Source organism: Geospiza fortis, unplaced genomic scaffold, assembly GCF_000277835.1.
Source record: "Geospiza fortis unplaced genomic scaffold, GeoFor_1.0 scaffold130, whole genome shotgun sequence".
Lineage (NCBI taxonomy): Eukaryota > Metazoa > Chordata > Aves > Passeriformes > Thraupidae > Geospiza > Geospiza fortis.
In genome coordinates this window covers 13340787-13355135 of record NW_005054300.1, presented here as the reverse complement: position 1 = coordinate 13355135, position 14349 = coordinate 13340787, and the positions used below count along the sequence as shown (strand labels likewise).

At 37.5% G+C, this 14349-nt stretch overlaps 1 protein-coding gene across 6 annotated transcripts in view; it reads right to left on the bottom strand.

Annotated features, from left to right (window-relative positions):
* Window positions 1-257: 257 nt before the first annotated feature.
* The window catches only part of KAT6B (lysine acetyltransferase 6B), a 102813-nt gene continuing 88721 nt past the window's right edge, over window positions 258-14349 (bottom strand). For all 6 annotated transcript variants that reach the window (XM_031062036.1, XM_031062049.1, XM_014309648.2 and 3 more), the window contains exons 13-17: window positions 10106-10337; window positions 8193-8352; window positions 7324-7590; window positions 5839-6139; window positions 258-4156 (exon numbers count right to left, since the gene is read on the bottom strand). In XM_031062036.1, the coding sequence (XP_030917896.1) occupies window positions 1671-4156; window positions 5839-6139; window positions 7324-7590; window positions 8193-8352; window positions 10106-10337 (3446 nt within the window). In that variant the 3' untranslated portion in view covers window positions 258-1670. The remainder of the gene's footprint in view (window positions 4157-5838; window positions 6140-7323; window positions 7591-8192; window positions 8353-10105; window positions 10338-14349) is intronic.

The window sequence follows — 14349 nt, the reverse complement described above, 5'->3', positions numbered from 1 at the left end:
GACAACCTTGTAAGGCATTAAATACCTATATATTCAATATTTTATTAAGATTATTAAAAAAATAATCTTAAGTATTCTTTATTTTCACAGGGTGTATGCAATTATGATGAGTAACCTACACTTAAGCTCTAAACAGCCTAATCCAAACGCCACCAACTGTAATGGGCTTTAGATCAAGCACGTGAGAGCACTGTAACAAACACTGTTTCAGGAGGTAATTCCCATGCAACATCAAACTATGACAAGACACAAGAGGCTAAAAATGGCTCATCATAATTTATTTTATGTTAAAATGTACAGCTTGGGGGGGGTGTAGTTTTTTGCAGTTTTTATTTTTGTTGCTTGGGTGGGTCTTTTGTGGGTATTTTTTTAAGTGACTGACTAAAAAGATAACAGATAAATACAAGAGTGTCACTGGGTCCTATTTTTACATGTATCAAGCCTCTTCTGTTCGGCCCTTACAGTCACTCTGTACAGGTACAAAGGCTACAAAAAAGGAAGCAATATAAACAGACACAAATAACTTTTGCCTTTTTACATGCGATCTGTAAGCTTAGTTTGAGCTATTCACACGCTACTGCTCTATTTTTTCCCTTAAAAAATAACTCCAATATTTTATAAAGATAGAAAAATCTACAGATGGAATGAAAATGTAAAGTTAGAGGCATTTCCATAAAATAGCAACTTTACACCAAATTCACTACTTTTTTTTTAAATCCTGCCAAGTATTTGGACATATACGAAAATGTTTCAAAACTTGACAAATAAACACTGAGATGTTTCAATCAACAAAAAAACATAAGTTTTTATAAAACAGAAAGCTGCCTTTTTTCCTACCCAGCCCCAAAGAAACTGGTCACAAAAATGGAAAAGAGTCTCAACTTTACACTAAACATACAGCAATAAAACCCTTTGAACTAACCAAAATGTGAATAGCTTTTGCAGCTTTTTTTTTTATTATTTTTACAAGTTTTATAATTAACAAAAATATAGTTCTGGTTTTTTTACCCCTCAAACTAGGGTAACCTAATCAAGGCAAAAAAATTAAGAAATGGCTTACTGTTAAGCACAACACTTGTACAGTACTACAAAATGCACTGTCACTAACAAAGACATTAGCGGCATGCAGAAGTGTCACCTTCAGAAACAAAATAATACAATAAAAGAACTGCTAAAAGGCATTTACATGTGGGGAAAGGAGAGAGAAAAAGCTCATGATCCAGTACTGTCTGATAGTTTTGGAGTCTATTTATCCACATTTTTAATGGGAGCAGGCACATAAAATGGCTCTGAACCATCAGCTGCTGTGTAATTGCAGTTCATAGAAAGAGTTCTTCCTTTCCAGAGAACTTCAAGCTCAATGAAATAAACAAAAAATGGAAAACCACCTAATTCCCCCCAAAGAGAAGTTAAATCTCACAATGTTAAAAAATAAACAAAAAACCCCAAAACAGAACAAAATGAAACTAAAGAAAAGAAAAAGAAAAAAACCAACAAAGCATGAAATAAAGAAAAACTTGTATAAGGCTTTCTGCTGCATACAGCTTTTAAATGGTGCCAACAAATGTTTTTGCATTCACACCAATTGCTGGTTTTGAAATCGTACTCTCCAAAGGTATTTGTGCAGATCAATGCCATACGCCAGTTGGGTAGCGTGTCTCTGCCAGGGCCTACCTCCTCATGTAGGAGCCATTGAGAGACTGCTTGGACATGCCTGTGTTCATGTAGCCGTGGTGGCCCGGGGGAGTGTACATCATGTTACTGTGGGGTGCTGTCTGCATTGGCTGCTGTGCATATGGCTGAGTTCCCATCATTCCCATCTGCATCTGCATAGGGTACTGAGGGGTTTGATTCATATACCCATGATTACTGTGATACCCACTATTCATCATTGGCTGGGACATACTGTAACCATTCATAGCGTTAAGGGTGTTCATGTTCATGTTCACTGAATTGACATTATAAGCAGGGGCTGGCATCAAATTTACACTCATGTTCATGCCACGCTGCATCGTTAAGGTCCGTGCGGGCCCTTGCATGGCCACAGTCTGTGAAGCTCGCCCATAAATCTGGGGCTGATGGGCTGCAGCAGCAGGTGGCAGAGGTGTGGATTTGGTTCTTACAGAGACATGACCTTTGCTGGCCATCTGAGTCTGCAGTCTTTGGGTGTGGGATATTCCAATATTCGATGAAGTCATATTACGCTGCAAAAGGGGAGGTGGCAAATTCATGGGAGGAGGAGTAAGGTTAGGGGGAGGGGTCATGGTAGCCTGTGCTTGGGGTCCTCCAGGAACAGCATGTGGAGACTGAGAAAGCTGAACAAGCCCCGTGTTACTTAAGGGGGCAGACAAAGAGGCACTGTTTGCATAGGAAGTTACAGCAGCTGAATGGCTGTAAGGCAAAGAATGATCCATAAGCGTATTAGTTAACTGTTGCAGTTTAGCAAGGCTGAAGGTGGCAGATGGCTGTGAGTAATGCCCTGCTCCAAATTCACTCTGCCCCATTCTTTCATATAATCCAATGTTGGCATTGCTAGTCTCGGGGATTTCAGTCAACTGCATAGGTGGAGTGAAATTAGCAGCCATGCTGCACTGGGATAACTGTTGGTTGCCACTTGGAGGCCTTTCAACAACACAACCTTGGGGAGATTTTACATTACAAGTGGGAGGAGAATTGATGTTTGCTTGTTGCATCATACTGCAGCTCCCATTAATGTTAGAAATCTGCTGGGTCACTGCACAGCTACTCTGTGTTAGGTTACTAGACGTAAGGCTGCTGTATGAGCAACTGTTTTGAGAAGAGTTGTTTCCACAGATACTGCTCCCCATTGTAGAATCGTAACTGCTTGGGTTTTCATAGTTTTCTGTTGTGCTCTCAATACTTCCTAAGTCACTGAACCCACTATCCACAACTTGCTGTGAATGATCAGAAACTGAGGGAACATCCATCATTGGGCTGGTCTCCATGTTCTGCAGAGATGGCACAGAAATGGCACTTTGATCTGGGCTGATCTGAGCATAGCTGTTCTCTAAAGGAGCAACATTTGGACTATTAACAGAACGAACTGACTGGCTGGGATGAGAGTGCACAGATGAAACTGGGCTGCTGTGGTCAGACTGCTGACAGTCATCCAGTGTGGTCATCTGGGGACTTTGGTCGTTGTGGGCATAGTTCTGCAAACTTCTACAGGCCTCTTGAGTCTCTGCACAGTCCTGAAATGTATCTTCATGTTCACTTGTTTCCTGGGTTAGGGACTGTACTGCCTGAACGGTCTCTGAGTCAATCTCCATGGTCTCAGTACTTTCTCCCTTGAAATCGGAATGTAATTCTTCACCAGCTTTTTGGTCCTGGTTGTTGTCTACATGATCATCATCAGATTCAGGTACTGGGTCTGAATCTGTAGCAAGTTCTTTCTGGTCACTTGCACACTCATCAGCTGCAAGGTCAACACCACAATCCATTAACTCCTCCTGATTTGAATTACCAGTTTGAACATTTACGTCTAAAAAAGATTGTTGAGTTTCCAGCATTTCTTTGAAAGCTTCACCAGGCAATTCCTCTTTCTCCACTTCTGTTGAACCCATGTGACTATCATCTTCATCATCTGCATCATGATCTTCATTGTGAGAAGGTTCTTCATCCTCCTCCTCCTCTTCCTCCTGATCATCCAAATGCACAGACTCCTCTTTCTGCACAAAAACTTCTTCTGCTTTGTCTTTTTCTTGATCTTTTGAATTGATTCCATCTTCCTCTATGCTCCTTTCCTCTTCCCCAGCTTTCATAGCATCATTTTCTTGTTTTTCAAAGGGTTCACTGGGTGGGTGCAGAGGTTCAGGTTCTACTTCTTTCACCTCATCATCTGGTGGTGGCAGTGCTTCAGGAGGTTCTTTAATAGCTTCCTCTGTAACAGCAGGAACTGAACAGGGCTTGTCTTCAGCTACTTCCTTTTGTTCCTCCACCTGCACCTGATAGTCAGGCTCCATGGGAGTCTCAGGTGGAGTGTACAAATTAAGCTTAAAGCCCGGTTTTCTTTCTTTGCTTTGCCTCCATTTAGATGGACCACGTTTAACTCCTTTGGGCCAACCCTGCTTACTCTTTAAAGGTTCAAGATTGTCTTTAGTGCTTTCTTCCAACACAGCTACATCCTCTGTAGTATCTTTGGAGGTAATAGAGACAAAAAAAAAAAAAGTCTTAGCTTGCAGACTAATCAATATTTTCCAATATAAACCTGAAAATAATTTATAAACTCAAAATGCATTAAGAAAATATAAAACAAAAGTTATAAACAGGTCTCAAAACACATTGCATTTCATGGGATGTAGTATCTACAGCTCAAACATACTACACAGTTATGTTAAGGTTTGGTGGCCTTTTAACAGACCCTATCAGAACCACCATTTATACATTAGAAAAATCCCAGAGATTTAAATGACAAGACATGTAAACTAAAGCAAATACTGTCCAAATACTTGATTTTCCACCTTTGGTTTTAGAATAGAAGTATGCCTTCACTTTATATAGACATTGATCTAACACACATTCATCTTTTTTGACAGTAATGACATGAAAGTCTTGAGTTTCCTCTTTGACCATTCTGGAGGACAAACCATAAAAAATATATAATAATCTTTTAATACCAATACTGAACAAAAGACGGCTCAATCTAGTACTTTCTCATGGGCAACATCTCATTACATGGTTCGCAAGAGATGATAGAAGGCAAAAGATAATGAAAATTACACATACAGTGCATCAGAAAACGAAACTAATCCATTGACTAAAAAAAAAAAAGAACCCAAACAGATTCACCTCTTTCATTTCTCTGCAGATACCACCTACACATACTCCAGAAAAAAAGGAAAATTATCAAGATATAACATGTTGCACTTGAGAGTGTAATGGCTTCAGTGATACTTCTATATTGTGATGACGTGGTTCACGGGCAAATAAAAAACACCAGTCTACATAAAACTGTGCAAACCTGACCACTGGGACAGAGCTGGAACTTGCTACTATTAGTTTAAATAGTTTCTCTTGAGAAGCTGGAAAAAGTGGTAATATTCTAATGTACCACATCACACAACAGCTGTTTGAAATAGAAATCTGCCCCGATCCCTCACTGAGGATAACAAGGATGGAACTTCCCAAACAATTACAAAAATACTGAAGTAGTAGCTACTGGCCTCTTAGAGAAAATACACAGACCTGAGTCTAGTCATTCATTCTGGAATTAAAACTGATAAGCATAATTTGAGGGCCAGGAGGTCAAGGGAAGAGTGTACATTCAGAATAGATTGTTAGTAGTTTCACTATCCATCCATTAATTTTTCTGACCGGAAATATCCTTGAAATCAAACTAGAAAAGCAGCTTTGAAAGGACACAGTTAAATTTGTCTCTTTTGTGGGGAAATAAAACAGGATCCTGGTGCTGAGGATATATTATGCCATAGAAGCACCAAACATTTCACTGAATTACCAACAATACTGAATAGAGAGATGTTTGTGTAAATCAAATACTTTGTTACTTTTTGTTTGTATCCTTTACCACTGATTCAAAAACTATAGTGGACAATATTCCAGTGATACCCTTTGCACTGTTGAGTGAAATGCCCTGCTGTAGGGACATAGAAGTTGTTTTTGACAATATGACAAGAACTTCAAGGCCTCAGACTGGATAAGGTTTGTTTCCTGAACACAAAAAGCAAATGATTATAATAATAACAACAGCTAAATACATCTCATTAAAAATTTCCAGATGCATGACAAAAAGAAACACTTCTTTTGAAGGCAACCCAACAAAATTATTTTTGTGAAGATGTGAGAACATTTTAAGTTTACCTGTACAATTTTCATCACGCCTGTAACAATGAGTATCTTTCTCCTCCTTGTTCTGCTCTTCTTCCTCCTGTTTCTGTTGCCCAGGTTGATACTCAAAAGCTTTTCTAATCACAGGCTTCAAGTCATCATCTTCTCCATCCATCTCACAGGTGGGTTCCAGCTGTGGCATGGCACGCTCTTCATCTGAGTTATCAAATGGTTCATTCAACACCTCGGTTGTTTCAGAAATTGTCTCTGTTGTAACACTGCTGTTTATCCTTCTGCGCTTACGGCCCCTTTTCTTTTTCAGTATGAAGGGTCTCTGAAAAATAATTCCACAAATCAAACTCTTCCTACATTCCTGTTCATTAACTGATTCTGGACATGAATTTTTGTAGAGCAACTTTATAATAATCCATTTACTTATTCAAAAAAACACCTGACATGGCATCAAATTCCAATGTAGACAGAATCTAAAAGTAAAATGTCTAAACAGTTAAAATACATATACATACAAACCTTTCTGTAAGTGAAAATGAAGACTAGAATTTTCTTTATATTGAAGTGTCTTTTACCTTCTTCTGTCAAATAATATTCATAGCACTGTTACATAAATTGCACTCACACATTTTTCCTCTGTAAATTTATAATTCCACAACAACCTTCACACGTACCAAAGCTTATTCTTCTATATTTTGGGTTTCTGCTAGTTTTAGAAATAACTAGGTACACAGAAAAAGAGATAACATCGAAGAAGTGCACCTCAAGCATCCCACAGTTGGCTGCTATTAAAAAAAAACTGTTCAAGATTTTGTTTTCCTATTATTATACGTTCTCAGAGATTTATGGTTACTTTAAAGTAAGCTCACAAAGTATAACCAAAGGGACAATCCAACTTCCTAATTCTCACCAGAGATACCTAAATATAAAGGTGAGTGCTTTAAAATTTTGGGATTCTTAAGTTTACTAATTTAAGCAACTCAAAGAGTTGATTTTTAAAGGAAATTAAAAAATTAGTGCAAACATGGCAGTAACCAGAATTTAACATTTAAATTCGAAGAATAGGGTAAAAAACCTCCTTCTGTTTTAACAACATTTCTTTTGAAAAACAGTACTTCCCTTTTAGGAGCTCCTATATTAAAAAAACCCAAAAAGACAAACCCCACAAGCTGGACTCCATCTTAATACAAAAAAAGAAAGAACCATTTAAGATATGGAACCAATACCAATGCCAAACACCAGAGGGCAATCTCTAGTTTAAAAATTAACAGAAAATTCTGATTTTTTATGTCACTAGTATTTTATAGTTCTGTGGAAAATCCAAAAGATAAAAACTGGATGAAGTGCAGAAAAGAGGGGAGAGGAGTAGTTAAGTGTTCAGATAACACATAAAGGATTAAAACAGTCTAATAAATGTCTGCAAAAAAGCAGGTTATTACTTTGATGGCAAGGATTTGATTGAAATCAGAGACAAATGGCTTTGAATGAAGCACTAAGGTAACACACCTTTCTCTTCATGGCCAGCGACTGGGGCTTGGTCAGCCGGGGAGGCGAACTCTGCTGATTCTCATCCCCGCCATCCTCCTCACTGCTCTCCTTAGATTGTTCTGTGCACTGCCCTCGCTCCCCCACCACGGCCACACTTTCTGGAGATCGCAAATATTTATTTTTAGATTGTACTTTTGCAGGTGATTGCCTACTATTAGTTCTTGTGGAGAATATTTCTTGCTCTTCCTTTTCCCAGCAGCTAGCTTGTTCCATAAGACGCTCAGCCTGAAGGGTTGAGGTTAAAATAACAGGTCACTGAAACAGCATTTACTTAGCCATATCCTTTGCATTCAGCTAAATAGTTAAAATAAGTCAACCCTGATTAGCACTGCTGGCTAACCTAGCAACAACATTTCAGCTGAATCATCTAGTTGCTCCTTTACAACAGTTAACAGATAACAAACCAAAGAAGATTGCATTTCATGGGATATTTAGCACTATTAATGATGCAGCGAATTGATTTAAGTCCTTTAGCACTACATTACATGCCCACTGACTGGATCACTTTGAGCAAGTTGAGAACACAAAGAATCGATTGAAAGTGCAGCCCCTGAGCTCTGCACCAAATTTGATCTGATTACATGCTCTTTGACTACCTCAAGAGTGATAAATACAGCTCCATGACAAGTGATTCACATTTTAAATTTTCATATGCATTCCCCCAAAGTTACCATGTGTTGCTGCACAGCTTCCAAAAATTCTGCATTGCAATAGCAATATGTAGTGGTCAAAGCTAAATCTGCTTTATTTAAGACAGTCTAATGTTGATTATTCAGAGTTATGAAAAGCCAAAGGAAGAGAAATTCAGAAGATATCTCTGATATTACCTCCTTTTCTGCTTCCCTCTCTTCTTCAGAAACTGCAGCATTAGGAACTAACAAAGGAGTCCATCTCAAGCTTTCGGGATCTACTTCATTGATGCGTGGATTTGCTTTCAGTTTCTCCATGTGACTTGAAATCAGCTTTTCCCTTCTAATAATTACAAATCTACAATCAAATAAACAGTAATTTAGTTTAGAAAGGGATCACCTGCAACAGCTTTTCTATAGTTGACATCCTTTTGCAAAACAACCTGTGAAAAAATATGGGTAAATGAAAGAATCCATCAAACTAAAAATACTTCTAATAATCCAGCTTACACACAGTGATAACATCCCTACACTACTGACTGTTTACTGAGAGGAAGTGAAGGAACAACAGTTTATGAAGTGAAAGCTCAATATTAACCATCACTAGGGCAACAGAGAGCAAAGTAAAGGTTTTATAGTTGACTACCCTAAACCTAATTCAAGAGGTTTAGTGTTGGCAATTCAATCACTGCCAGAACAATTTCTAATTTTAATATTACATACAAACATAGAAAACTCTGCGGATCATCAAGTCAAGAGTGAGAAAGGCATAATGTTACAGCTGAAGACATAAGTGAACGGGACAAGAAAGCAAGTCAGAAGCACAGGTTTTCTAATGATGCATACAAATATACTTTAGTCCTGTGCTAATGAAGTACAACATGACCTTCCAATTACTATGAAGTGGCATATCGAAAGTGGGTAAAGACTAATAAAATAGCACAGTATGCTAATATATTAGCACATAACCCATCAAACTCCCCTGTTACAAACAACTACACAATTCTAAACAACGAGTAGCAAGCATTTCAAGCGCTTTAAAAATCAGGTTGGTGAAGTAACAACATTCAGTGAAAAACAAAGTTTAAAAAAAGAAATCAGATCCAGAACTCTTTTCCAGAATTGTGACAAACTTCTACTTCACTACATGTAGGAAAAACTTCCCTTGAAATACATTTGTCCTCAGGTTGTCCATAACTAAGTACTCCAGAAGAGGCTTAAGGCAATGCCAGCACTCCTCTTACTACTCTCATACTCCATCTTGTAAACCAATCTTTTTTGAAGACTTGCATTCTTACTGGTTCAAAAATTACTACTTTTGAATACTAGTGCTGGGACACATAAAAATTACTGAGGCTGAACTTTTCCTGAATTTAATTTTATTGTTTTGGCAGGACAATGTTTGTAAGGCAGCTTTGCTTCATTCTAAAGTTTCTATGATTGGAACATCCATAAAGAATTAAGATCATCTTCAGAAACACAAATACCATTGAAAGCCATTTAAGACATTTTATGGAAAGAAAAAGACCAAACAAGAACAACAACCCAGAAAAGTTCTAAAATACCCATCAAGAGCATGAAGAAAAGATATTCACAAAACAGGAACTCACCTTCTCAGTGCACTGACTTTCAACATTGATCATAACATTAAACAGAAACTTGTATTACCAGTACCTTGAGCAGGAGCACTTCCTGTAGAGTTGATCTGATCCCATGGTTTATGTGAATTCAGCAATGATTGAAAGAGGAGGTGTGGAAAGAGAGACTGCCACCCACAAACACCATTTTTTCTCTTACTGGTATTCAAACAAAATATTTGCACAGCAAGAGCTGGGAACACTTAGGGAAGATTATACTGAATGAAAAAAAGCTCTTAACTGAAAATGTTTTGAGCTGGCCACATCTAGTAACCATTAACATGAAAGAGCATCCAAAGAATCCCTGGGAAGAAAAGCTCTGTATGTAAGACCCATCTGCACTGACCTCTATGGTAAGATGGTTATCACTCATTTTAATGGCAAACTTTTACACAGACATTTTTCACATCAACTGTTTTTCAAGTAGAGAATGTTTTGTCTTAGTTTTAAAAATTTTTTACAAGATTCACTGACCTATCTTCTCTTTTATCTATCATGCTATGTTGCTGCAGGGTTGTGGCAATATCGTGTGGACACATTCCAGTAGCTCGGCTCATCCCTTTGATGCTGATTTGTTTTTCATGGTGGCAGTTCAGGTATTCCAATATGACACTTTTCCAATAAGCCAAGTAGGAGAGACGACCCAGATCAGACAATGGCTTTTCAGGGGATCCTGCTTGACCCTCTCTTCTAGAAAGTAAATAACCTAGAATAAAAAGAAACAGGATATCTTATGGAGATAACAAAAGCAAGGAATTTTAATTAGCCCATAAGAAAGTTGGAATTAATACCAAAGATCATCAGCATGACTGATTGAACTACTGCAATGTCTTGCAATTAAATAAACCCTCTCTATAAAAGAGATGAGTTTTCATCATTAAAGTGACATAGGAAAGATCAAATTCTTGTGAGTGACTCAGATCTTATGTTATGAGACTCAAACATTAACCAAAAACCCTTTTCTAATAGTAAGGCAAGGATGAGAAGAAAAAGCCAACATGTTTTGTAATAGGTCCCATCATACAACTTCTCCTTCAAACTACAACTCTTTGGTCTTTTGAGAAACACTTACATCACTGTTACAGAAACAGCGTTACTGTTAAATGAGATACATCACTGAAGCCAAGAACTTGCAGAAGCATCTCAAGAGGAAGTATCATGGGTAATACCAGTTAAGTCATTTTTCTTCAAGAAGCCCCAAGTGACACAAGTTTTTGATTAAACAGCGAGAAGTTGTATTTTGGAGCTAACATAATTCACAAGATGAATTACTCAGAGAATTAGTTAAGAGAAATAATTAAAAAATAATCTCCTTTAATTCACATTTAAGAACATTCACATAATTCCTGCTTGCAGTCTTCAAGACAGTAACTGATCCACTATTACATAATAAACCACCTTCATTTTATAGTCTATATATATTGTAAGTCCCTTTTAACTCTCCAGCTCTAAAAGCATTTTACAATTTAGAGTAGAACACACCTGCTTGGAGACACCAGAAGATGCCACTTGTAAAACCAAATCAGTATAGAGAAAAAAATACCACCATTAATAACAGGTATCCTTTCATAGTAATTCATCCCTCTGTGATACACAGAGGGATTATGCCTTTCCAAAAACTGCCAACACACAGGCCTTAAACAACCAGGTTTACAAAAAGCTTCTTCCACCATAAGCACAGACATTATGTTTATGGAATTACATTACTTAAAGTCATTTGGAATCCACCAAAATGTACAGTTCTTGTGCTTTCCAATATTCTTAAAACATTTTTTCCCCTCCAATTTTTCACTTTTATTTTTCAAAGACTGATGTAAAACATATCTAGTACAGTCATGTCATGTTTGTTAAACAAATCCTACTAACCTCTTCACAAAGTTTCTCCCAATCCAATCAGCTATACATTAAAAGCATATTATTAACAGGTTGCATATGGTATCCAGGTTGTAGAGAAGCAGTGGCTGTTTCCTTATTTTGCTCTATGGTCTACCATACACAAACCACACACAGAGGTATTTTTCTTAGATAAAAACACAAAATACACGTACAAATATTTGTCTGCTTACTCTGCCTGAAACATTGGTCTTCCCTTTCTTGGTCCACAACAGAATTTAGAAAAAACATACACAGATATAGAACATAGCCTAATCTCCAGTTTGCCTAAAGAAATTTACACAGAAAAGCAGACGTCCTACAACATCTCAAGTGATCACAAGATAGATACTGAAGTAAGTAGTGTCCCTTTCATATCTGTTAGCATGATTTGTGATAAAACGCCAGAGCTTCAGGAATACCATCCCACATCTGCTTACCCCTACAGAGCTACATGAAGCCTGCCTACATCTGCGTGGTACCACCAGAAACTCAGCAAGTAAATTTATTTTGTTTTACAGAAGAAACACTACCATAAAAATTAAGGAAATTAAGGTATTTTTAGCATTTAAAGTTGCAGCATTTTGAACTTTTTTATAGCTCGATGATACATTTTAGTACATCTCGGCACTACATGCAACTATTGTCGACAGGAAACATCCAACTCCACCTTCAACACCACAGTGCATCCCAAGAAGGTTGAAGGTAAAGAACAGTTGCTTTAATTCCGATTGTACAAAAGCAGACCTATACTGCATAGCCTATTCTGCCTAATTTTAAACAAAGCTTCACTTGTATCAAGAAAGAATTCTGAATCACCTTGTGTACAACATACAAACCCAAGTTTTATGCTAAGATGTCACTGCCCATAAAAAAACATGCAAAATTGAGGTAGGTAACAAAAGTAGTGATAGAAGCCTCAACATAGGAAAAGAGAGGAAGAATAACTTAGATTTTAAAAAGAAATCCATGAGGAGAACTTATTGCTTCAAGTAACTTCACAGTTTACCCTACCAATTTCACATTCAAGTCTTGGGCACTAATAGAAAGTGTTTGAAGGGTATTTGCAAGACCTAGGTTTCATTCTTGCATTTCACTACACTCTAATTAGTTATTTGGACTCTACTTTCATTTTCCTCATAGATAAGGGGGCTGCACCTATAATTTCTTGGTAAACATATTATGAAGCTGAATAAAAAACCATGATCCAAACAAGAGTCTGGAATCATTACTTAGACAACCACAAGCACCTTTAGAGTTTTACTAAACTGGTGCACTGTACCTTTCCTGTATCTGGGGATTTAGAGACTCGTTTTTAGTGGTCATTTTCACTCTACATTAAAACAGTGAAATGTTACCTGCATGGCAGTAACTGCCAGTATTCTTCCTCTACCTTTCTAAAATGTAACATATGCTTTTCCAAGATACTCGTGTTCTAGAGGATCAAAAATATAAATCAGAGGTAACAATCTTGGTTACACGTAGATGGAAAGTCTCTCTTAACAGATTCTGTGATTTGAATAACACCTATTAAATTAAACTTACCAAAGAGATGCCAAGCAATTGATCTAAGTTGCAGGTAAATAAAAACACTGATCTTGGTAGCTCATGTATCTATCCTGAAGCATCTGAAATGAGCACAATATGCCCCTGTTAAACAGATACCTGCAGCCTCACTGTGTCTACCTAATCCTAATAATGGACAGTCTCCAAGTGGCAACCTGGAAGAACCTTCTTAAGGTATAATCCTTGATATCAGATTATGAACAGTAGCAACACTCACAGGACAAAACAGAGCTCTTCACCCCCCACCCCCAAGAGTAAACAAGCCAGACTGTATACTACAGAAAAAACTAAAACCACAACATGTAAGACCTAATCAAGAACAAAGAGTTGTCTCTCTTATCTTCTGGGCATATGAGTGACAGTATCACAAAATTCAACAGCCAAAATATTGTTAATTATTTTTATTTCTTCCCTTATCTCTATCTTCCACAGCACAGCAATGCACCAAATGCGATTTACAGCCTTTGATTTCTGTCACACAAACCTCCCCAGAATCACTGAGGCTTCATCTTATCCAAGATTTGAAACAATTAGAAGAAATGCAATCTGAGCAAGCGAAAGTTCATATACACACATAAATTTTATGCCTTCAACACAAATTAAGGAGATAATTAGGCATTAAAACATACATTTAAACAAACTGACTTATAATTATCCAGTAATTTCAAACTACAGGATTCCTAGCGACGCCCCTGAAATAGCTACAGAATCCACAACACACTTATGTGAAACAGTAACTTTAATGTATCTGTGCCAGGCTCCAGAAACTTTCAGCTAGTTAACTACTAATTTTTTTTATACTTGGTTCTGTATTTTCAAACAAGTTAAATAGCATGAGATCAGAGGTCCAGGCTCGATAGCAGGACAGTGGCCAACATAGAAAACCAAGGGACAATCTGAAACTGGCAACCACCACCTGAAACACAGGCAAACAGAATTAGTCTGGCTTCATCCAAACAATTGGATCCAACCAGATGAGTTTAATGTCTGCACTTTTTGGCATTTTTTAAGAGCTTGGTAAGATTTATTAAGTATCACTCCCTCTTGCAAACAGTGCAGAGTCCATCTTCCTCCTCCAGTCACTGCATTTACTTGTGTGTTCACTAGGATAAATTTATTGCCATGTCTGCAGTGAGGCAAACAGACTTATATCTCACCAGCTCTATCCTGAAAATCTTCTAAAAATCAGGATCAGATCAGCCCCCTTTTACTCCTATGGCATGAAAGCAGTTTCATGCATACTTCAAGTTACAAACTGCCAAGAGCAGCTATTTGATTAA